Consider the following 26191-nt stretch of genomic DNA (forward strand, 5'->3'; position numbering starts at 1 on the left):
TTTGAAAATCAGGCCAAGCAGCTTCCTTGCTTCCAGACGGAAGATTTAATTAAAGCCCTGCTGGGACAAATGAGCCTTTGCTCTGACTTTGGTTGCTTTTGATGATGGGTGAGCTCCTCAGGCATGTATTATGCAGCAAGTCAGATAAGTTCATCATCACGGCCACTTCTTGACATACTCAGCGGCATTATTAACTGGAAGTCATTGTTGCATATGTTAGGTCATTGGTGGCCCGTAAGTGAGAGCAGCAGACTTTTGCGATGCACCAGGATGGGACTAGATGGCACTGTGAGCCAGTCTGTATTCAGGCCTTCAGTTCTGCCTGTCTCGTGCTATGCTCATTGCTAAGCAGTTCGTTAGATGAAGCAAAATCCTGCTGTGGTGCTGAGGGCCATTATATTCACATGTGCTGCAGTGGTATTTTCCTTTACTGTACTGTGTGGTTGATGTGGAAAAGTTGACTTCTATTGCACTCAGTGATGTCCCCATGTTTATTTATATTTCACCATTGATACAGCAATGCAGATACTCACAAACTGCATGACTACTGTGCTGGTCTCTCGGGAACTGTCAGGACTTGAAATAGTTATAATTATGCAGTGGAAACTTAGAGGGGGGGAAATGCAGTTCCTGTAGGCCAGGATTCCCTGGCTTCAGCCGTGATGTATTCCTGTTAATGGGCTGCAGGCAGGCAAATTTGTCAGGTTATAACCCAGAGTACCCTCCTGCCTTTTTATTTTTTTAACAGACCTCCAACTGTTATGAGAAAGGACAACCACAGTCTCCTTGCAATTGACACATTTCTTCACTCTGGTTGTTACTCTTTTCCAGTAGCTAGAACCCGCTGCAGAGTTTAAAAACAAGCAAATAATTAAACAAAAAATAACATTCTGACAACAGCCTTTGAATAAACTATTTTGACAAGTTTTTCCTTCCTGTAGGACAGGAGCAAGGCTTTTTTTTTTTTTTTTTTTTTAATACAGGGGGAACTTTGTCAGAACTCAGTTATAGCACCTCTCGGTGAGAGCCATTGCCATTCTAAGAGAAAGTGGGTCCTCCCTCACAGAGGGCACGTGTTGCGGTGTGACCTGGCAACCAGACCCTGTGTTGTGGGTGGGGAACGTTTGGACAGCCACAACCTCCTATTGGTAGGTCCCTCGATGCAGGGAGCAATCTGGCCAATGGGACGCAAGGAAAGGGCATTGAGGGACTTATTTAAGCCCATGCAGGGGCGCTTGAGCTTCCTCTTGGGGCTACTGCATCGGAACACCCGCAGGCCTCTCCCTATATTTAGGGCTTGTGCTTGACCTTGCTATGCCATCGTGTGTCACCTGTTGTTGAGGCAGGGGCACGGCAGGAATTTTCCCCACTTGGCTGATTGGCTGTTGCCATTTGGGTTTCGCCTACCGCATAGCAAACCGTCACAATTTGTAAGGTTGTGGATAGGCTCTGGTTCATGTGATAGGGGTGGCAGAACTCCTATGCAAAGGGTATTCCGGTAAAGGAATCCTAGGGACTCACTGGTTTGGCAAACCCTGAAATGGGTTGTGCCCTTGCCTGAGTCTGGGGGACATCAAGGTGGCTGGCTGGCACTCCTCCCAACAGCTGTCCCTGGTGTTCATCCTTGGCTGTCCTACGATAGAGCTCTGGGACAGCGCTGCCTGCAATGGTGCAGGGAGCTAGTTGAACCAGAGCCTATGCAACCACTCACTTGATTGTAATCAATAAAGTTGTGACCTAAATTTCTGCCAAAAACCAAACCAAATATCTGAGTCCTGTGTGAATTTATTTCTAGGATCAGGTTAAAAGGTCTAAACACGCAAAGAGGGAGGGTGTTCATGGTGCGTTTGGCACCTCTTTTTTTTTTTTTTTAGAAAAATAGCACTGGACAGGAGTATCCAACATGGTGTCCTGCAGAAGTGGTGTGTGTGTGTGTGCATTGTTTTGTGCTGCTTACGCAGGAACTCAAGAAAAACTGAGTGAATGGTAAATCAGGCTTTATTCTTAGTGAGGTCTAAGAGTCTGCCTGCATAGAATCTAATTCCTCCCACTAGGATACACCTCTGACTCAGATATGGCCTCTTGGGTCATAGCTGTTTCTCTTAAAGTGGCCACATGCCAGATATGTGTGTGTGTGTGTGTGTGTGTGTGTGTGAATAATGCATATATTACATAATGCAACTCTTATCATCCTTAATCATTGGCTTTTCTGGTTTAGGCTGATGGGAGTTGTTATCCAATAGTAGCTGGAGGGCAACACGTTGGCTACCCCAACCATGGGAGCATTTCATATTTCCTGCGAAAATGTGAAAATAGCAGCAGATTAATCCCCAGAAAACAGCAGCATCAGCCAATTTTTATGTGCACTTGTTTTAGTGAAAACCCCAGATACCAAAATTAATCAGTTCCCCTCTTATTAATGTTCCCAGTAATATTGAAATCCCAAATATGGAAAGAAATTAATCAGAGGAGGATTTCATAAGTAGCTGTGCTGTTAAAGGCATGGAAAATAGATGGTCCGATCTTACACAAAGCTACATGCTCAGTGAATGGGATATAGTAGTGTTCCCACTAGTGGCAATAATGGCCTAGTTCTCACTTTATTAGCACAGGATGGGTGTAATTAAAAACTGCACTTTGGTGTTGCACCACCTATCTTTAAGGAAGATGTGTGGAATGTCCCCTTTACTCTGGTAGCAGGCTCCAGAAAATTGTGTATTTGCTAGGATGACATGTAAGATCATCCTACATGGACACTGAGATCTCAGTCAGAGGCCCTAGTAATGTATCTACTTCCCAGGTCTGTGAGGTAGGTGACCACAAGACCTTTGGAATTCCCTGTCATCACATTGACAGTGAACAGCTGCACTTCAGATTTTGAGAAGGCTTTAAATACTCATTTGTTTTCAATTGGTCTTTTCTGGCTAGATCTACATAGCTATAAAAAAACCGCTCTGAATATGCTCTGCAAAAAACCATTGTAAAGCTCACAATTGAAAATATAATTGAGTTGCTATTTCAGTTCTACAGCATTCATAACACTGTAGTTTGACTAATGTAGCCGAGTCCCCTGACTAATTTTTGTTATGCTTGCTGAATAGAGGCTGGAATACTATAATTGTAGTTTTTATGAATTCTGGTTTTTGTATTGCTGGATTGTAGTTTTTATTGTTGTAAGCCACTTGTGTGTTTCCCCCACAAAAGCAGCATATAAATATTTTTTAAAAACTTTTTTTAAAATAATAATATAATCTTTCCAATAAATGTGTTTGGCAAATTGCAGATGTTACCAGGTTTTTTATTTTGTTTCCTTATTGTGGAATTGCACTACAGTGATAAGAATTAGGCTTTAGCTGCTGCACAGAGAACTATGTCAGTTTATTGGTCCATCTAGCTCAGTATCAAGTGTAATCCTGAGTTGCAGGTGCACAGACAACATGGCTGGGAGATGTAAACAGTGAGGTCAGAAGGATATGAAATGCAGAAAAGTACAGATGCTATTAACAGAGGCCATTCACACACAACCCCCCCCCCCCACATTCTGTCAGGCATGTGCTAAGCCAATTCACACATGTAGTGTGATTAAAAACCCATTATGTTGTTTCAATCCACAGATGATAGCACAACACAGCTATCCCTCTGGAAACACTTTTACAATTACTAAGCACTGCTTCTGGAAAAGAGGATGCCGTGGGACACCTAGGGCTTGCCGATCAGAAGGTCGGCGGTTCGAGTCCCCACGACGGGGTGAGCTCCCATTGCTCAGTCCCTGCTCCTGCCCACCTAGCAGTTCGAAAGCACGTCAAAGTGCAAGTAGATAAATAGGTACCACTCTGGCGGGAAGGTAAAAGGCGTTTCCGTGCGCTGCTCTGGTTCACCACATGAACCGGAAGCAGTACACCAGCTCCCTCGGCCTGTAGAGCGAGATGAGCACCGCAACCCCAGAGTCGTCCACAACTGGACCAAATGGTCAGGGGTCTTTTTACCTTTACCTTTACCTTTAAGCACTGCTTTTGGAAAAGAGGGTGCAGTGGTACTTGTACTGATGGTGGTATAGGAGACAGCGTGGTGTATTTGGGCAGTTCTGGATTCTAGTCCCTCTTTAGCTATGAATCTGACCAGAAAGGTTTGAGTTAAGACTTTAAAAACAAAAAAACCTGCTTTGAGTTTGTTGTTGTTTTTTACAATCAGCTGGTATATAGCTTGCATGAAATTAAATAAATAAATAAATAAATAAAGTCAGTGTCTTTCAACCTAACCTACACCACAAGGTTGTTGTGAGGACAGAAGTGGCATGGCCTCATGTATGCTACACTGAGCATAAAATGCAATAAACACATTGTACTGTATGTTGTTATTTAAACAGATTCCAGTATCTAATTTCCATAATTGCACATGTGCATTTTCTTTATCTGCACATTTGGAAACATTATTTCCAAGGCTGAGATACTGCAGTGTAATTCAGACGGGTGAAAAACAATGTAAAGTTAATAAACTCATTGTACCAATTAAAAAGTATTAATCATCAATTTTAGTAGGCTGAATCCCAATAGATTTCTGTCAAGTTTTCTAGGCCAGCAATTTTTTGTGTGTGATCGGGGGAGAGGAATATCTGTTTATGAAGGTGAAAAATCAGACATGCCTGCAAAGAAGAAAGATGATGAAATGTAGATTTATTTATAAATATTTCAGATTTTTTTGTTTTGTTTTTCTCATGCTGTATCCTGAAACCTAGTTGCTGCTTATAACAATTTCAAAATGCAAGCATGAATTTAGTTCTAAGTGGTAAAGCATTCACAACATCCTAAAAGCATTCTGGAAGCTACCCAGGCTTTTGCAAAGGGGTGGTTCTCTGTGTCTCTGAAGCAGTCAGTCACTGTTGAGAATGCCTTGCTACATAACTTCAGCACCTGCTTTCTTGAAGTAATGGGCAACGGGATTCTCCACTATGCACTAAAACCTCTTAACCCATACCCTTGTTAGCAAATCTCAGCACCAGCATCACATTATCTCATATATCACCAGAATGATCTAGATCCATTCCTGGCATAAACTCTTTTTCTTGAGACCAATTGGAGACCCACCAGGCATCAATTAAACGTTTGATCCCTATCAGAAGACAATTAAATGGTTAAAGCTTTGTGGTCTAAAAAGACTTTTACATATCAGTGCTGCCCCTGTTCCAAACGCTTCCTGTGGAAGCATAAGTTCCAAGAAAACACTTGTAATAATGCAGAATTGGTGGTCCCTTATCTTGTACATTTCAGCCCTGTGCCTGTTTTGATCATTGCATTCATCCTGTATCAAGATTAAACACATGCTTATTTGTAACATATTCTCTGAATATAAACGAAAGCTGAAAGTAAGTTTTGCAACTCCTGCAACTGATATGGTTATAATTTAAACAAAGCGTTGTCTACAAAGTGGGTAAAATTCTGAAGGAACCTTTCTCGTCCCTGAAGCATATTTGTATTGTTGGTATTAATATATATTTAAATGCCTAATCTGTTAATGGTGAAACTGGCCTTTAATGCTAAGTCTTCTTTTAGCAAGGGAAAACTTATTATCACAGCCAGTTGTTCATATAAAGGGGGGGGGGGTAAAATTCAGCTTGTTTGAGCAATTTATTGTGCTACATTACCTTTCAGTGGGTGGCTTTGTTCTTTAAAAGCAAGTCACATTTTTGAATGCACATTAGTAGCTCTTTTCTACAGGGGGCCCCCCTAAATAAAGACTAAGCCAGTTTGCAACTGATTTTTTGAAGAAAAAAATTAATTGTTTCTTCCTTAATTTTATTTTAAGATCCGGATTTCAAGGACCTTGGGGTTTTGAAACCATTGCCAGGTTGGTATGTTCAGTGTTTCATAACACTTGGAAGTCTTCAAATTTTACTTGAAATTTAAATTTTTATTGGGTTTGATTTTGTTATTGTTATTGTTATTACTCAGTTTGTGAGTTTGAGATGGGAGGATCTGAAGGAATTGTGGAATCTGTGCAAATTGGGAAAGAAGGGAAGGCTTCGGACACTGAGGCAGTTGATTGTAAATGGTACATCCGAGCACCACCAAGATCCAAGGTCAGTCCTGTTCCATTCTCTGCTTTGGGGACTTAATTTAAAGAAGTGGCTTTACTAATATAGCATTTATTACTTTGTACAGACAGGCTTTGTTTAATATGGCTTGCACTGTTGAACCTGTAAACTGTTTTTTTCCTTTACAAGATGGAAAAGCAATTTGTCACCACACAGAATAATAACCATCACGTGTTCTAAATCATGATTTGGGCTGTATAATAAATTGTTCATTTTGAGCTATAGGGGTGTTTTAGATTTAGGTGGGTCCTTCTACCCTGTTCACAGCACAGCAAATGCACTTTCCCCTTTCCCTTTCCCCCCAATTTGTTGCAAGGAATTCATTCTTCTATACCTCATTTTTCCAGCACTTAAAGAGTAACATTTTATCACTGGGACAAAGATGGCTTATTATTAGAACATAATAAGAGCCTGCTGGATCAAACCCATCGTCCATCTAGTCCTGTTCCCATAGTGGCCAACCATATTCCTGTGGGAAACCTGCAAGGAGGACCTGGCCACAAGGGCATTCTCTTCTACTGTGGTTTCCAGAAGCTGATATTCAGTAGGATACTGCCTCTGACTGTGGAGCCAGAACATAATCAATGGCTACTAGCCTTGATGGCTATCATTTCTGTAACACTAGAAAATATTCGAAGCGCTTCACAATCAGTAACTCTTCCGACAGTCATGCAAAGCAGATCACTAACGTTATTCCCAAAGCACACATGGGGAGCTGAGGATGATATACAGTGGTTTGCCCAATATCACCTGGTGAGTTAAAGGTAGAAATGAGACTCAAACCGAGGCCTTCTTGATTTGTAGGCAGCTCAATTAATTGTGCTTGGTAGTGCTGTGCAGGGCTGGCCCATCCATGAGGCCAGGGGGGACAAGTGCCTCAGGCGACAGGATCCACTGGGGCAGCAGATCCCAATGAAGATATTTATTCCTACCTTGTTCCTGATATAGATCTTCACTCACTCCTTCTTCCCTAGCATGGGGAGCCACCATTTGTTTGGTGGTTCACCTCAAGTACCAATATGTCTTGGCTGGCCCTGGTGCTGTGAAATTTTCTGCGAGTGTGTGCTTCAGAGTATCAAACTATGTTGCAGACCAGACCATGTGTACATCATCCTTTTGTGAACTTTTATTGTTATTGTTTTACAGCCATTGTGTACAGCTGCACAGCTAAACGTCTCACCACCTTACATTAACTATTCAAAAGATTTGTATTGTCTAGCACTAAGGACATGTGTAGTAGTAGATTGCAGTAGATACTAGTATGCTTGCCCTTGCAACAAGTCTAGTCTCTGTATCTCACTTTCTCTGTCTCTACCAATCAGATTCATTTTGTATAATGTAATACTAAACACAAACCCCTCTTTTAAAATACGCAGTTCCACTTTTATCACAGGCTTTTCCACTTTCAAATCTGAAATCTGGAACATATCTAGTTTGGTATAAAAAGCAAAAAGAAAAAGGATTCTGGACTTTATCGATTTTTCAGTTCTGTCTCTGACTTTATTTAATCAACTGGAACAATGGTAATAAATTTTAAAAGGTTAACAAAAACATCCTGTACATATCTACACAAAAGTAAATTTCATATATTTTAAGGGAGCTTACTCTGAGCTAAGTGGCATAGGATTGCAGTCTCAGTCAAGAGGACTTACTTTTGAGTAGACTTGTATATGATTGCCCTGTAAGGCTGCAATCCTATGCATGTGTAGTTAGGAACAAGTCACATTCTCCTTAATGGGTTTACTTTTAAGTAGACATGCACATGTCTGATAATGTGGAAGCTCAAATCAGTAACATTATTTGCTATCAGTCTTATATTTGATTGTAAGTTATAATTCTTATGTAGTTGTGTGGTGGCATACTGTATGGAAAATGGAGATTAATTAGTCGGGTGTTGTGTTTTTGTTTATTTATTGTGATACGTATACCACCACATATCTCAAAGTTCTCTAGGTGGCACAAAACAAATAGTTCTATGGTAGGCTGATTTTAAATACACTTTGGGGATTTTTATTTTGCCTGATTCTAGTTATTTTGATTGGAAATCTTCACCTGTAGATTGCAATGCAAGTAGTTTTAATTGTGCTGAAAGAGCTGAAACACACACACACACACATACACACACACACACATTCTGGAATTAACATTGAGCTATTCCAATCGGTCCATCTGCATTACAGCTTTCCAAAAGTATCAATACTCCCTCCTTTCTCACACTGTTCTGGGGCTTCTTCCCCCACCCAGCAAATTTAGGGGGATGCAAGGGAGAGGCGAGGAGGGAAGGCAAGAATGCACAAGTGGAAGTCCTTTCACAGGGCTTCTGCTGACAAGGTTGAATAGGTAAACCCGCCCAGAATATCTATAATAAAATTGAGGGACTAGTAAAAAGGATGTATCAAGGCCTGGGGGCCTTCTTTTGTTTATTTATCTGGAAATAATGAAAACAGAGCTAAAGCTTTTGTTGGAGCCATGCCATAGTACCATGGGTGAAGACATCTCTCCCCCCCCCATCACTCATATAAAAATAGCTTCCCTCTTCTCTGCCTTCATGTAGAATTAATTTTTCTTTATTTTTGTACTGAACACTTGTTCGTGTAGCCTGGCAGTCTGTACTTTATTAAATAAGCACTTGCTAATGCCTCTTCTTCCATTAACTCCTTTGGGGATGAAGTGTAGGACATTTTTGTTGTTGTTGTCTCCACAATCGAGAGGAGATATTTCAGACCAGAACTATACATTATTCCTCCACTGTGTGTCTTCAAAGTCCTGTGGCAGTGGCTGCTTCACAAAGGTGGCACTTTCCATCAGGTGAGCAACAGGCAGGAGGGAAAGCCCTCATCCAGAGTTTTCCTCTTTCAACTCTCTCCCAGCCACTTTCTTCCCATCATGAATTCTAGACCTGTGCTCCTTACTGGTGGTGGAGAGCTGGAGAGATAAACAGAGGATGAACAAAGAGTTAAGCACTCTGCTCCTGCCCACTGCATCTCCAATAGAATTGTGGGCTTCTGGTTCTTTTGCAAAGGAGAAATTGCATCTAAGCTTTGAAGAGAGTCATGTAGTTTTCCTCTAAGGCTTTGTCCTTTCTTTTTTATACATTGCTCAGAATTATTGGTATGTATAGCTGCACTTGCTCACAAATGACATTTCTCTTTTTTTAAAAAAGACCACATAAACATGAGGAAAAGGAGTACATAGATAGCAAACACATGAAGAGAATTTCAGGTGCAACAAGGGGAAATTGCAAGTGATCCTAACAAGATAAAATTGAGCAAAATGCAAGTGAGGATTTCTGATTTGGACACGTTCTCAGGATTTCATTGGTTGACACCTGATTAAAGTAACCTTGGCTATGTATGTCAACACTGCCCTGAAAGGCACATGATGCCATTATGCTACTTAAATTCTTCTTAACACTTGGGGTTTATTGGTAAAGAGACTCCAGGATCTACTGGCTGGCTTTTGTGGTCTGAAGCTTGCTGATGATGATAAGTTAATATTGGTGGATCTGATAATAGAATCATAGAATCATAGAGTTGGAAGAGACCACAAGGGCCATCCAGTCCAAACCCCTGCCAAGCAGGAAACACCATCAAAGCATTCCTGACAGATGGCTGTCAAGCCTCTGCTTAAAGACCTCCAAAGAAGGAGACTCCACCACACTCCTTGGCAGCAAATTCCACTGTCAAATATATATGCAGCCACTATTTCCCCTATCACCTCATGGCAGATAGCAATGTGCATTCCATGAATGAGCCAAGGTTTTGTAATGAGAAACAACATGTTGGCCACATTTAACCAGCAGTGCAGTGCACCCTCCTGCAAACTTATCGGGGGAGCTGGAAGAATCTCCCTTAGATGGGCAACTTCACTCTGTCTCCCAGTGCTGGACCAGTAAATTAAATGATCCCTATCTTTTCCCACTTGCTCATGTTAAAGGTGTGCTGAGGACACACTTGACTGATCCATCTCATCCTGGCTGGACAACCATAGATCTGTAGATGTCATAAAGCCATTAGGGACTGAGAATAGCTCCTTTCTCAATATCTCTTCCAGCCAGCTGGCAATGAGAGTAAGCCAGGTAAACAACCCTTCACCATTAAGATGCTTCAGATACTTTGATCAGGGCAGCTTATCTTAAAATCCCCACCTGGCCACACCAATTCTGCTAGTTTTAATTAGGGGCAGGAGAGAAAATTATTTGTCCTTCCTGGAATACTATGCAAACTGAAATGCAGCTTATCCATTGGAAATCACACTTCAGCGGAAATCACATTGGAAATCACGTTTTGTGATGCAGTTCAACAACAACAACAATCAGGGGAAAGTATTGATAAAAATGCAGCAGGAGCAAGTCTCTCTACAGATAGTAAGTCTTCAGCATTAATCTCTGTTATTCGTTTCCCATTCTTGCTCTCCCCTAGTCAAATATAGATGGTCCAAATACAGACTAGATTAGCAGACAAGACTTGCAAGCCAGAAAAACATGTGTCTGTTTGGCATATGTGAATTTTACCATCTCTCTTTTGGAATTTAAACACTGATTATTCCAATTAGACATGAGGCTATTTGTTTCTCAAAACATACAACTATTAAGTTCTTTGTGGGAAGATTTATAACCATATGAGTGGATATGTTTTTCTCAGCCCAAATGTCGTTTTCTGCTTTGGATGAAAGAATGGAAAAAATTCAATGAGCTTTTCTGGGATATTGGCTGAGTCTTCTGATGGTTTCTTGACCTGCCCAATCAATCTTGTTGTCAGAACAAACCTTCAGTGACTGATGAAGAAAGAGAATTCATCAAACGTGATTCACTATAAAGAGATTATGATCTTACTGTTACAAAAGTTATATGTTATTCACCCTTTGCAGTGATTCTTTTCTCTTGATGTATGCAGTCAGGGCTTTTTATTGTGTTCAATTTAAAAAAAGAAAAGAAAAACTCCAATTCAGCCTACATTGCTTTTTTTTCATTATGATGATGAGAATATATCATAAACGTGACAAGACAATAATTTAAACCATAATGCGATCAGGGGCTATAAATTATATGTGCTGCAGCTGCAGCGATGCTTTATCACTTTTGTTCCTAATGGCACTGGCATTTAGCAGTGACATGCCAAAGCTCAAGCAGTCCAAGCATTCAGCTCCAGAACTTTTAATTTATTTTAGCCAAAACAACATGGAATTGATGGTTTAGAGAGAGGCTTTCAATGAAATTTTCAAGCAGAAGTATGAAAACATAATATGCGATGGTTGTTTCTTTCCCTTCTGTCACACAATTATGTTTTATAAGATAGCACTTGCAATGCCAAATACACAAATGCAGGCTTATAAAATAGTAGTGCTCTTTTTGAAACAAAAGCACAAAATATTTGCTGTTGCAGCAACAGACGAACACAGCTTCTTCTCTGATTGTTTCAGCTTGGTTAACAGTAGGTAGTCTCAAGCGACTGAATCCTGCCATGAATTACACAGTTCTGAATTAGGGCTTCTATCAAGAGAAAAAGCCTAGTGAGGGTGCAGATTGGGGGAGCTCCTTTAGGTGGAGGGGAGAGTACATTTGCACTTTATCTTCTGGAAGTAACATGTAAGAGGAAACATCATGTTTTGATATCCTGTTGCAATCGGTTCTCTCTGTGAAATCACCACTTTGAATAATCAAGCATGCCTCCAGAAGATCTGTTTAGTGGGCTTTCATAATCCTGCTTTGCTTGTGCAGAGAATGTGTGACCCACTGAAATGTAACATAAAAGTATAATTTTATTAATATTTAAGCTGAGGTAATGATTGACGCAGGTGGTGCTGTGGTCTAAACCACAGAGCCTAGGGCTTGCTGATCAGAAGGTCGGCGGTTCAAATCCCCACGACGGGGTGAGCTCCTGTTGCTTGGTCCCTGCTCCTGCCAACCTAGCAGTTCAAAAGCATGTCAAAGTGCAAGTAGATAAATAGGTACCACTCCAGCGGGAAAGTAAAAAGCGATTCCGTGCGCTGCTCTGGTTCGCTAGAAACGGCTTAGTCATGCTGGCCATATGACCCGAAAGCTGTACGCCGGCTCCCTCGGCCAGTAAAGCGAGATGAGCACCGCAACCCCAAAGTCGTCCACAACTGGACCTAACGGTCAGGGGTCCCTTTACTTTTACCTTTACCTTTACTGATTGATTAGGATTATTTGCATGCCACCTTTCCACAGTGACCTGTGTACAGAGTAGGGATGGAAGGATCTGATAGTTTTGGTTCTCCGTTTCCAATTCTTCCAATCTTAAATCCAGTTCGCCACATTTCTAAAGCTGTTTGCAACGTAAAAAAAAAAATTCTTCAGAATTTTAGTGTGAATTCCTCCTAATAAACAATTTTGGTTTGCAGTTTTGATTTTAAAGCAAGTTATCCAAATACAATGTAGTGTAGTATGTTATTTTCACCAATATATTCCTTTTATGCACATTCCTCCTAATTTACACATATTTTAAAGCATTGTTTAGTTGGAGACCCACATCACAAAGTTCAGATAAGTGTGAATTTTGAAGGATGGCTGTGGTTTAGTTCTCATATTGTTTCAGACAGTGCAAATTTGATAGATTTGGCTTCAAATCTGAATAAAATCTCTCACCCATTTTTAGTCCAAAGTGAGCTTATTATCAAAAACAAAACAAAAAACCAGTGGGAATTGTGGTGGAAGTTGCAGGGTGGGAGAGTGGTTCACAACATACCAATAAATTCAAGTAAGACAAACAAACAAACAAACAAACCATAATTTAACCAGCAGAATAAATTAAATATTGTGAAAGGAACAATCTAAACATAATACATGAGTACAAACGAACAATACATGAGCACCTAAAGCAACCTAGTACATGAGTACAAATGTGTACAATTCACACATAGTTTTTTCATGTGTTCTTTTGGAGAGAGAGAGAGAAAAGGGAGGGAGCAGGCCTATGGTTGAGCAAAAGACAGTAAATCTGAGATGATACATAGGCTAGTCTGTCCACCCCTTTCCAGTTCTACATTTTTTTAATAAAAAAAAATCATTATACCTGGGTACCCACGCGCGCGCACACACACACATGCTTATGCCCACCTAGTGGAAGATAAGCAATTGCTGTGGATTCTATGTGTTTGTCACAAATGCATGAAAAGGACAAATGATTAAAGTGGTTAGGATTTTCTCTACTGCACAAGCTTTATTAGAAAATAATCTATTTTTAAAAGAAAATATTTTCAAATAATACTGCTTGAAATCTTGAGTCAATTGCACTTGATTAGTAATGTGTGATATGCAGAATAAATACTGCTCTATCTATTATAATGCTGTGGAGGCTAAAGAGCTTGTGGATTAAAGCAAAGTGTTCCATTTTTACAGAGCAACACAAGTAAGAGTTTGATCAGCTTATGCTGCTTTTCTAAAGCTAGCTAGATTGTTCAGGAGTAGGATTCCCTTAACACCAGTTTGTTTGCAACATAATCCTCTCTGTCATGCTTACTAGTGTTATCTCCAGCAGCCATGGGGTAAAAGCTTAGTCTAGCGACTTGAGACTAAGGTTGCAAGTCAGGAACTTTGGGTAATAAAACATACCTCATCTGTATAGCTGTGCTGTTGTCTATCTATTGGTGACTTAATTTCGTACCCCCTAGGCTGAGATGAAATACACTTTGTGAATTGTCATTACAAAGCGAAGTTGGCCAGACATTAATGAACATTTCAGATAAACACAGGAGGAAAAACAGGATGTACACCTGGGGTAGTGACATGGCTATCAAATTAGCTAGTAAACTGCTTTTAAAAATTAGTATAAAAGAAGCTGAAGACTGATGAGCAATGTATCACTAGACCCCAATTAAGTAATCAATCTAACCTAAAGAAAAGTGTAAATTAGGGGGGGGGATTTATCATGATAGCTCATTTTATGCATAGGCCTTCTGGTTCCTTGAAGAAGGGACATTGAGGGAGAGGCCTCCCTTTTTGGAAAGAGCTGTAGCAGACTCCAATATCTCCAGGAAGATTGGGAAAGATTTGTGTCTGAAACCCTGGAAAACCTCTGTCAATCAATGTAGATCATACTGAGCTAGATGGACCAAAGGCCTTACTCTGTCTAGTTCAACTCCCTATGTTCCTATATTCCTATATTCCTATTTGCTTACCTTTCTATTTTCCTGCTTATACACAGATCATCTCAGAGATGCATCAACATAAATGCAGTAGATTCCCCCCATCCCTAAAACAGTTGCCACAGTTCAGTTACGGATAGGCTGAAGGTCAAGTGTCTTAAATTTTGCATCTGATAGTCACCAGTAGAAGACAAACTGGGCATGGGCATAGCTTCGTTTAGTTCAAATGACTTTGTGAGAAGGCAGTTTTCATCCTTTAGCTCTGTGCTACATAACATACGCGGGACACGGGTGGCACTGTGGCTTAAACCACTGAGCCTAGGACTTGCCAACTCTGGGGTTGTGGTGCTCATCTCACTTTATTAGCCAAGGGAGCCGGTGTACAGCTTCCAGGTCATGTGGCCAGCATGACTATGCCACTTCTGGCAAACCAGAGCAGCACACGGAAATGCCGTTTACCTTCCCGCTGGAGCGGTACCTATTTATCTACTTGCATACTTTGACGTGCTTTCGAACTGCTAGGTTGGCAGGAGCAGGGACCGAACAACGGGAATCGCTGCCCTTCTGATCAGCAAGCCCTAGGCTCTGTGGTTTAACCCAGAGCGCCACCCGCATCCCTAAAATGGACTGGTAGGGAGGAGGAAATAAGCAAACTCAGGTTCCAGTACTTTGTTACAAGTTCTTCTAATGAGATCTGGGATGGAAACAGTTCGAGGAGAGTAGATACGTACAAAGTAGATACATACAAAGTGCAGCAGCCCTGCAGTCCTTCTCAATAGCCTTCTGCTGGAGGCTGACGGATTGCTTTGAAACTTGGCTTTAAAAATGGTAGAAGACAGTAAATTTTATTCAAATACATCTGTTTGCATAACTCCTGCAACAGTTGTCTCTTTCTGAATATAACTCAAGAGTTTTGGTTTTTACCTTCAAGCCTTTTACAGCTTGGGCTTGTGTATCTGGAAGAATGTCTGTTCTTCCCACGTCAAACTGCTTGTGTGTCAGGTCGTCAAACAAGGTTGTACTCCACATGCCCTGCCTTCTGGGGTGAGGTGGGTGGAAACTGGAGAGAAGACATTTTTATTGTAGTGCCCTGTTTATGAAATTTCTCTTCTCTTTGCTATTTTTTTGATGTTAATCTTTAAAAAATAATAATCATCCAACCAACACTTCTAAAGTTTTCAGTTTTGGAGCACAATCCTACCAATATCTACTCTAAAGTAAGTCCCATTGAATTAAATGGAATTTACTTCCAGGTAAGTGTATGTAAGATTGCAGCTTTAATTGTTTTTACCTGCTGCTTTTAAGTGCTCACCTGTTCAGTCTTCTGGTTGCTTACTTGTTGTTTCTGTTTTGATTTGTAATGGTTTTCTTCTTCTTCTGTGAACTGACTTGGAAACTGTTCATAATACATAAAAATGTACAAATAATTAATTAAGTTATGTCAGTGGAACAGCTTTGATGTTTTACTACATCAGAAATTACAGAGATGTTGACAACAAGGTGCTTTTCTAACCCTTTAGCATCCACCCTGCTTGAGGAAATATGAAAGGAAAACCAGTGTCTTATTTCCAAAGGATTCCTGGGTTCTCAAACAGCAGATCTTATACATTTCCCACGAATAAAGGGATGAAATGGCAATTGTATTCTTGGTTCTTTTTCTCAGAGTGCAAAAACCACATTAAAAAAAAAGCACAGTAAAACGATTTTTAGCTTTCTGCTCCAGATTCAGTAATACAGAACGCCTTCCATTTTGATTTTGTTGTTGTTGTTTTTGCTGTTATGGCTGATTCACACATGCAAGTAATTACTTGATGTGACAGTCAGCAGGTGATGATCATGCATGTGCTGACAATATGCATATTTAGAGAGAGAATAAATAGTCATCCCAATGGAAATTACTTAAAAAAAAATATCGCTCAGTTCCATTAATAGTCCTGCACTTTCCCCAGAGCATAAACACAGCCAGTGTTCGATTACACATCAGTGGATTTGTGGATTTTTTTCTAAAGGCAAAAAATGCTGCCGAAATGCCTCTTGTTCCAATGATGGTTTACACTGTCATATTCACTGTTGTTTTTTTTGTTTCGTAGATATATTTACGGTTCTTGGACTATGAAATGCAGAATTCTAATGAATGCAAAAGGAATTTTGTGGCTGTCTATGATGGAAGTAGCTCAGTGGAGGATTTAAAAGCTAAGTTTTGCAGCACTGTTGCTAATGATGTGATGCTGCGCACAGGTCTTGGAGTAATCCGCATGTGGGCAGATGAAGGCAGCCGAAGCAGCCGATTCCAGATGCTCTTCACATCTTTCCAAGAACGTAAGGCTTTATCAAGATGTCAAATGATTCAAGTCTAACCCCCCCCCCAAAAAAAAACCTTAATGGTGTTTCTTTCATACAGAGTGAACACCAAAACATGAAATAACCAAGTAGGATTTTTTATAATAATAATAATACGCAGGGTTCAATCCACAGGTACAGTACCTGAACATGAAAGGATCCCCCACATGGCATCAAGGAACCTGGATTTTCTACCCTTGATATACACGCTTGGTGATACATGCATCAGGTCTTATGGCAAATGAGGACCCTAGGCATACAACCCAAATCCCCACCCATAACATCCTTGTTTTTGCTCTGAGTTTGCAGAATGGAAGGGGAAGACAGGATGGGGATATGAGCAATGGGTGCTATCCTGTCATTCTCCACACCTGGAATGATGTCCATGCTCATGAGCCATAAGGGAAAGACACTCTGGGGATTACTCTGAAGTCACATTCCTCTGAACTGAATGGAGTGGCTAAAATGAAGTATGGATTTCTAATGCTTATTGTGACCTTTCTAATTTTGAACAAGCTATTAGGCTCCTCTCCTTGTTTCCCCATATTATTTATATACCGAGGGTGGTATACACAGCTTGTGCAAGATAAAACTTGAAGATATTGTAGAATTATAGTGATGCTAAGCATTATTTGTTGATATCCACACTGATACTGTTATCTTTTCCATAAACGAATCATGCTGCAGATAATGAAGTTATAGTTTTGTTTTCATTGTTTACAGCAGATATTGGCCACAGTAAAACACATACTTAAGTCCCCTGAAATCAGTCATCTTAAGTGCACTTAACATTGCAATGTGATCTCTTTCTAATATCAGAAATACAAACTTTGTAGACTATTTCAGAAGTCGCTGCCATGTTACACAAGTAAGCCATGTTTTGTAGTTTATAGACTTACAGTGTAATCTGGTTCATACCTATTCAGGAGTAAGCCATGTGGAATTCAATGGGACTTATTCCCAGGTAAGTTTATATAGGATTGCAACCCTAATGTTCCATCTATAGCTCATAATACTTAAATTCATAAAACTTAAATTTCATGTGCTTCAAGACTACTGAAGTCAGCTGGGCCATACCAAGTGTTATAGTGTAAGCAAATATATATCTGCTAGGAAGTAAATCTTAATTTTCAGTTATCTTACTCCTAGCCAGGTAAGTGTGTATAGGACTGTAGCCATACTGTGCAATCCTATATGTTTACGCAGAAGTATGTCCTACTGAGTTCAATTGGGCTTAATTCCAGGTAAATGAGTACAGAATTGCACACATTTACTGTGCAGGGAGCTCCACTGAACTCATTGGGACTTACTTCAAAGTAAACACGCACAGGATTCACTGTTAATCAACTTATTCAAGCTAACCTAATTGTGGATCAACTTAACATAAAATAAAATCTCATTTCCCCAACATCCCTGGGTAACATTTCAAAGAATTTGATAATTAAACTCTGGGATGAATGTAAGCTGCTCCCAGAGCAAAGCAGGAAGAGCGATTGGAAGGAGGGGGGAATCCTTCTATAGCATCTGATTCACTTAAAGAGACTATTTTAAGACTAGTGGGATCTAAGGTGGAGTTAGGCTGTAAAATTTCCACAATGCATTGGTACATGCAATAGCTCTGAATAAGGTTGAAATGCATTTTGGTTTATTTTATTGAACAACTTCAGGTTATGTTTGTAATTGTTTATATCTGTGATATAAAATAATTTCACAATGCCAGATTTATATTATTTAAATTTGCATTATCTGGGTATTTAGATCCTAGTTGGTAATTAGCTTGTCTCTGTTGGGACTTACTTACCTTTTGCTCAGGTTAAGCCAAGAGAAAGTGGGTGGCCCAAGGTCATCCAGTGAGTTTCATGCCAGTAGAGATTCAGTGCTAGTGCAGTTTATATAGATAGTTACAATTAAAGCAAAATATTGTGATTAATAGAATAATAGAATAGAATACCTTTATTGTCAATGTACAACCTGTGTACAATGAAATTAACCAGGCCTCCCCCCATCTCAATCTCATTGCACTCTGTGTGCTTGTCGCACAACACACCAACCCCGAAAGTCAGTTGCATTATATTATTTTCTGTTCAACAGCCTAACAGCCATGGATAGAAATTATTTTTTAGCCTGTTGGTACGACTGATTATACTTCTATATCTCCTGTCTGAGGGTAGAAGATTAAAGAGGTTCTGGCTGGGGTGTGAATCGTCCCTGAGAATGTTTCTTGCTCTCCTAAGGCGACAATCCCTTGCGATGTCATCTAGCAGGCTCAGGGGACAGCCCATGATATCATGTGCTGTGTTTACCACCCTCTGTAAAGACGATCTGTCCGTGGCTGTCAAGTCAACGTACCACACTGTGATACAATATGAGAGGACACTTTTATTGTGGACCGGTAGAAGGAGGCCATCAATTGTTGTTTAACATTGTTCTTTTGCAAGACCCTGAGGAAATGGAGTGTCTGTTGGGCCTTCCTAACCACCTGAGTTATATTGTTTTTCCAAGTAAGGTCTTCACTAAGGTAAACTCCCAGGAATTTAAAGGAAGAGACTCTCTCCACACAACCCCCCCCCCATGATATACAACGGGACTAATTCCCCTCTCTTCCTCCAAAATATTGTATTGCTAATATTTAGGTGCAAGTTATTCTCTAAGCAACATGTAGATACTTTTTGAACCTCCCCCCATACGCTGATTCATCTCCACCTGTAATTAGACCCATTATGGTAGTATCATCTGCAAACTTAATAATTACAGGGGATGGATCAGATGAAATACAGTCATATGTATACAACGAGTACAGGTAGGGACTCAGCACACATCCCTGGTGCCAGTGGGGTGCCAGTGCTGAGCTTTAGGGAGGTAGATGTAACAGGCCCGATCCTCAGTGTTTGTGTCCGATCCATCAGAAAGTCTTTAATCCAGTCACAGATGGTAGAAGAAAGGTCTAGTTCCACCAGTTTTTTGATAAGAATGTCCGGAAGGATGATATTAAAAACCGAGCTATAATCAATAAACAACATTCTAACATAATTCCCCGGTCTCTCCAGATGACTCGCTGCAAGGTGAACGTCTGTAGCTATGGCATCATCTGTCGACCCATTTCTCCTATAGGTGAACTGATGTTTATAAAAATCCAGAGGAAAACATGTCCTAAGGTGTTGAAGGACCAATCTCTTGAAGCATTTCATCACTACAGATGTTAATGCAATAGGTCTGTAGTCATTTAGGCAGTTAGTTGCTGTTTTGTTTGGGACTGGGACAATGGTGGCTGCTTTCAAACATGATGGAACCTAAGCCATTTGCAGAGAGATGTTAAAAATCCTTGTCAGGACCCCTGCTAATTGATCGGCATAGTTTTTTACCACTATCCCCAGCACCCCATCTGGACCAGCAGCTTTACTGGGATTCACCGCCCTCAATACTTTGGACATAAAAAAGTGAAGAATGGTCAGATGAACCTAAGTGGGGGAGGGAAATTGCCCTGTATGCATGCTTCAGATTGGAATACACACGATCCAAAATATTCTTCCCTCTAGTGGGGAAATGAACATACTGTTCAAACTTAGGAAAAACTGTCTTCAGCCAGTTAGAAGTCAAATAACCAAAGGGAAAGAGTTGCCATGTCTGGAATGAAGCAATTCAACTTTAAATAATTATTGTAAATGAGACTGAAAGGATGCAATCATTTAGCAAAAGATACTGACCCAGTTGTGAACAAATAATATGATTTTGTTCCTTGGGAAGGGGAGTCCCATGCAAATTGATGTTAGTATTTTGAATCAATATTTATCCAACTGAGGGTTCTCTGAATGAGAAGTGGTAGTCCCAAGGTGCAAATACTAGCAAACTGACTAGCATGAAGCCTACTTGTGCCTAAATAAATGCATAATCATTTGACATGCAGTCTTCTCTGGTATTTTGTATGTGACTGAGAGCAAGTTTCTGAAGATACCTGTTTTAGAGCGTCACATTCAGTAAATTTGGACTGGATATTTATTTATTTTTGAATCTGATGCATCCTGTTGGACAGGAATTGTGTTTCTTCCTGTTCTTGTATGGTGCAGATTGAAAAGTAATTTAAGCTTCTATTCATAAATCAAGCTGGCTTCAGAAATAATACTCTGTATTACTCTGACGCCATTACTGTTTGTTTATTTCTGTGTTTGAAGCAATCCTGAATATCCAGAGTGATTCATTTAAATCAAAGGCATTGTATTCTGTTACCTTAGAAACAACCCTGACGGCATTGGGGGATTCAGTGCTGATGAAAAACTGAAGGGTAAGCACACGGTCACCAGTTCATGCGTGGGATGTAAGTGAGGATATTTTTACAGGGCTTTCAATTTCAAAAAAAGAGCACAGGAGTCTTCTTGCTTTCTGCTCTTGAGAGATCCTCTAATAGATTGCCCCCACCTCAGCTGTGTGTTTTGAAACAAGTAACATTTTCTTTACATAAATACTTGTCGCCATGTATTATGTATTATTTTGCTGGTTACTAGTCTGGTAGGCACATGTTCTTTTCAGGGCATATGGCCATCTTAGCAGAAGTTTACAAGTCACTTGCATTTTAGAGCCATATTGTTACCTGCTTGACTGTGCTTTGTGATAAACCCACAGCATTCAGTTTCATTGGACCACAGCGAAATCTGTATGTGTATTTTGGCAGATCTGGCCTGAAGGACTTAATGAGACCATTAGTTGTTTCTGTGTCAGTTGTACTGAATATTAATTGCAAATGATGTGTGCTAGAAAATAAAGCAGATGACTGATATGCCACCAGGGAGGCATGCTGTATTAGCGAGAGCAAAAGTGTGGGAATTTCTGCACACCATTCTTCAGGGGACTTTTTACAGTCTTTGAGGCATGAAGGGGGGGAGAGAGAAGGTTTGGACCATTCAGAGCAAGAGTAGAGGCAGATGGCATTTCACTGTTCTATCAATTGTCTTCATTAACTATTGCAATTTGATAGAGCTCAGATAGATGCAGAGGGAGCAGAATGGCAGGGGAAGGCTGCCTTAGCTGCTATTTCAAAACACATTTAACACTCTTTCTTTTAGTAACATCCCAAATCTGTAGTTATACCTGCAGAAATAAGCCCCAGATACTCTTTAACGCTCAGTGCAACATTTGTTATCCAAATGGCCTGAAGAACTGTTTACCAAAAGTTGAATCTGGACACAAAAGTACGCACTAAATTGGTTGCTAGCAGCATGGTTTGTTGTGGGTGGGATGCCATGCAAGGAGAAGGCATAAAAACGCTTCAGTCACAGTAGCTCCCTTAAGAGTATGACTGGTGCTGATACTGTTATCATTTTGGCACAAAGTTAAAATGTGTTTTCCTGTGCATTCAAAGGGCTTTTAAGTTGGTGATAGTTTAGCTCACGGTGCTGCTTTAACTGCCTTTATTTGTCTTTGATTATTTGTTTAATAGCTGGCCATCATATGACGCTTATCAGATGCTTTGAACTCCACTCTGGTGTCTGTATAAATGTAGGGTTGGCTATAAATATTTAAAGAAAAAAGGAAAGGGGTGGGGGTTAAAACCTAAAGGATACATGTCAGCCAGATGGTTTATAGAATTCATATCCTCCTTCCTTTTTGTTTCTCAGCATTTCTGCTGATCACTAAATGGAGGAAGACATCTTCAGTGCATAGTGTAGGACTCTAGAACTTTCCCTTTTCCCATGGACCAAAAAAGGCTCTGTGGTCATTTCCTCCTACAACTTTCATGGATATGAAGCAACACTGAAGCAGTTATGGAAGGACACAAATATTGAGGAATTCAGGATATTGGACATAGGCAGTGGCCAGGAATATATTTACAGGTGTAGCCATATTGGGAAGGGTACACACCTGTCTGAATGGACATCTGTGTCTATGGATGAATGCCTGTATTTTTGAACTGCTGTTGACATTTGTGAATGGTAAAGGTAATAAGGAATATCTGCTTTGATAAGTGTCTGCTAATGAGTGTTAAAGGACAAAATCATTTTGTAATTGGGCCAGAGCCCCATCATCAGTTCATATTTTCACACGTATAATCAACTATATCCACTGCTTTTTTCTGGGAGTACACATGGGTACGCATACCCCTAAACATTTTGTGAATCTAAGTTTGGCCTCATTGAGGGGAAGTATTTCAATATGAGTAGGAAAATGAGAGCACCCCTAAACATTTTTTAATAGAAAAAAGCACTGGCTATATCAAATCTGGCTCCAACCAACAGTACCCTTTAACACAATACATAAATGTCACACACAAAAAGTAAAGATAGCTATGATGAGGCATAAGAAACATCCCAAAATCCAAAGTAAGACAATGTCTTTATTAGGCCAACCAGAATGTCACAAAATAGGGTGCAAGCTTACAAGTTCTCTTAAATTCTCCATCAGGCTGGGTGGTAAACAAAGCAAGAGGAGGAAGCAGGGTATACGGACTACTGGTAAAATCATGGGTCTGCATGCTGTGCAAATATTAACACAGTCTGCAAACAGCAAAATTGTTCATCTTGTGGTGAAATGCATGGATTCCGTGTGTGTTTGGAGACTTAGAATTATTGAATCATAGAATTGTAGAGTTGGAAGGGGACCCAGGAGACCATCTAGTTCAATGTGAATTCATACATTATAAAGGAAGCAGTGCCAGAGGATGCACAGTTTGCTCATATAGTTCCTGTTGATGCTACTACGTAATATCAGTTTCTGTCCCCAGTCTTAATGTTCCAAGCACTATCTAATCCATTTAACTAAACTTATCATTTCCATGCACTTAGGAAGTTCTACATGTGAAAAACTTTGATGCATTATTTGAAACATTTGTTCCCACTACCTGAAATCAAAACCTATGGTAAAAGGTAAAGGACCCCTGGATGGTTAAGTCCAGTCAAAGGCAACTATGGGGTGCGATGCCCATCTTGCTTCAGGCCAAGGGAGCCGGCATTTGTCCACAGACAGCTTTCTGGGTCATGTTGCCAGCATGACTAAACTGCTACTGGCGTATGGAGGACTGTGACAAGTGCCAGCATGCATGGAAACACCATTTACCTTCCTGACGCAGTGGTACCTATTTATCAACTTTCACTGGCATGCTTTCAAACTGCTGGGTTAACAGAAGCTGGGACAGAGCAATGTGAGCTCACCCTGTAATGTGGATTCGAACCACTGACCTTCTGACTGGCAAGCCCAAGAGGCTCAGTGGTTTAGACCACAGTGCCACCCACATCCCTGATCAAAACCTATGAGAAGTAAAGAGAGGAGGAATGAGGTGACTTGCCTCTTTAAATTATGACACTTCAAAATTGTTCTCAAAAATATTATAGTTGTTTCCACCACCCCCACTTTCTTCTTCCCTTTGTCTGTTTTTCAGTCTGATTAATGGCAGACATGCTACATCCACAGCTCCCTCAAAGAGCTTAACTTCTGAGCACAAACACCTACACTTAAATCTAAAGGAAAATTATTACATTGGTGGCATGGGGATCAGAGGAAATCCCTTTATTAGCACCACAGAACAGACATCCATTCTATTACCTTTGACAGCTGGTTAGCAGTAGTCAGTCTCTTGATACCTATCATTCGAACAGTATTTGACCTTCTTGCCACTTAGAAGAATTGCCTTAAGCTCACTTATCTAGAAGCGTAATTTCTTCAGCCATATATATATATATATATATATAGATAGATAGATAGATAGTTTGGTGTAACTCTTAAGTTCTCACAGTTTTGCTATCACTAAGAAAATCCAATGCATGCTGAACTTGGAGCATGGTGAGCTTCTGTGTCTTTTGTTTCCAGTGTACTATTCATTTTGGAAGAAACAACTTCATAGAGGATGCCATTAATTCTTCTTCTTGATGTTAAAGAAAAAACAAAATAATAATGATCTTTTTTTTAAGCTGAGCACATCAAAATGGGATAATTACCAGGAACAAATAATGTTTCAGAGCCTCTTCAGGTATACTTTATTTCCAACCTTCTATAATCTCATAGGAAGAGGAACTTGTTAATCTCTTCCATGGAGAAAGATGCCTGAGTTTCCACTTCACACAAGGACCACAGAAGTGTGGAAGGAAAATGCATAGCGCAACTCATGTGCACATCATCTGCATAATGTAAAATCCCAAGAAGGCATTTGATCAAGTTCCTACTATGAACTATTGAGGGTTCTTGTTTTATATGGCTCTAGAACTCTTTTATGGGACATGGGTGGCGCTGTGGGTTAAACCACAGAGCCTAGGGCTTGCCGATCAGAAGGTCGGTGATTCAAATCTCCGGAGCAGGGTGAGCTCCCGTTGCTCGGTCCCTGCTCCTGCCAACCTAGCAGTTCGAAAGCACATCAAAGTGCAAGTAGATAAATAGGTACTGCTCCGGCGGGAAGGTAAACGGTGTTTCTGTGCGCTGCTCTGCTTTGCCAGAAGTGGCTTAGTCATGCTGGCCACATGACCCGGAAACTGTACGCTGGCTCCCTCGGCCAATAAAGTGAGATGAGCGCCGCAACCTCAGAGTTGTCCACGACTGGACCTAACGGTCAGGGGTCCCTTTAGAACTATTTTATACCCATTTTATTCTTCAGCAGCATGAGTTCTTCCGTTATGATCATATTGTGGAAAGGATCATCCTAAGCATTCATTGATAAAGCAGCAACTCCATGAGTACAATTAACACTAATTTATTCTAAGAATACCATCTCAAGGACATCACCATTTTCACACACACACACACACACACACATTATTTGTGAGAAAGAGAGAAAGGAAATTTGAAGTCCATTCAAATTATGAGGTCATATTTGAAGTCATTTAGTCCAACCAATTGCTGATGCAGGAAATCCACCACTGCTGTATCCCTGATAGGTGGCTATGTGCTTAAAAGCCTCTAACAAAACCACCACCTTCTGTGGCAGTCTGATTTACTGTCAATCTGTCTTGGTCCAGCAGTTTGGGAGGAAGTTCTTTGTTTGCTCATGTATTTGGTGAGTTGTCAGAAATAAAGCCCTGAAATATTTGAAGACTATTACATGGTCATAGGGCTGAAACCAGAAATAGAAAGAGAAGGAAACTCCAGTGGACTTGTGCAGTGGACTTTCCTGGCTCCTCTGTCTACTTCATTTTCCTGCATTGTAAAAAAAACAACAACAACAAGGGAACTGCTGGAACAGTGAGTGGTGGGGCATGGGGAGCTGTATTGGTGCAGAGAAATTGGAGATATTGTTGCTTTGCACAAGTAGTAGTGCTGTTCTGATCTTGCAAGATGTATCTTGATCCAATTCGTAATGTATTTTATGCATGCTAATTGGAAAATATTTGGTAGTGAATTATTGTAGCAGGGAGGACATACGTTAGAAACTCAGAAATCAGTATTTGGACACCCTTTCCCTGTATAGTGCCCCTCTCATATATTTTGGACTACAGCTTCCATCAGCTCCAGCCAACTGGGACACCAGTTTGGGGAAAGTTGCAGTAGGGCATGCTCTTCCAAGAGTGACTTTGTTAAGATATAATGCTGATTATGATTAGTCTTTGATATAACTTCTGAAAACAGAATTACAGTTCATTATTTGCTATGTTATACTATATGAATTGAATAGGTTCCAGGAAACACCTTTATTAAATTGGAATTTCACTGCATTAACTTACATTTTATAACATTATTCCG

The 26191-nt window shown here is 40.3% G+C and overlaps 1 protein-coding gene across 4 annotated transcripts in view; it reads left to right on the plus strand.

The window, feature by feature from the left end:
* Positions 1–26191, plus strand: part of NETO1 (neuropilin and tolloid like 1) — a 99362-nt gene that overhangs the window by 57215 nt on the left and 15956 nt on the right. For all 4 annotated transcript variants that reach the window (XR_004427016.1, XR_004427017.1, XM_033154811.1 and 1 more), the window contains exons 5-7: positions 5803–5844; positions 5949–6076; positions 16288–16516. Coding sequence is in view for 2 of the 4 variants with exons in the window: in XM_033154811.1 (XP_033010702.1) it covers positions 5803–5844; positions 5949–6076; positions 16288–16516 (399 nt within the window). In the remaining 2 variants the exon portion in view is untranslated. The remainder of the gene's footprint in view (positions 1–5802; positions 5845–5948; positions 6077–16287; positions 16517–26191) is intronic.

This window comes from Lacerta agilis, chromosome 7 (genome assembly GCF_009819535.1).
Source record: "Lacerta agilis isolate rLacAgi1 chromosome 7, rLacAgi1.pri, whole genome shotgun sequence".
In the NCBI taxonomy this organism is placed as follows: Eukaryota; Metazoa; Chordata; class Lepidosauria; order Squamata; family Lacertidae; genus Lacerta; species Lacerta agilis.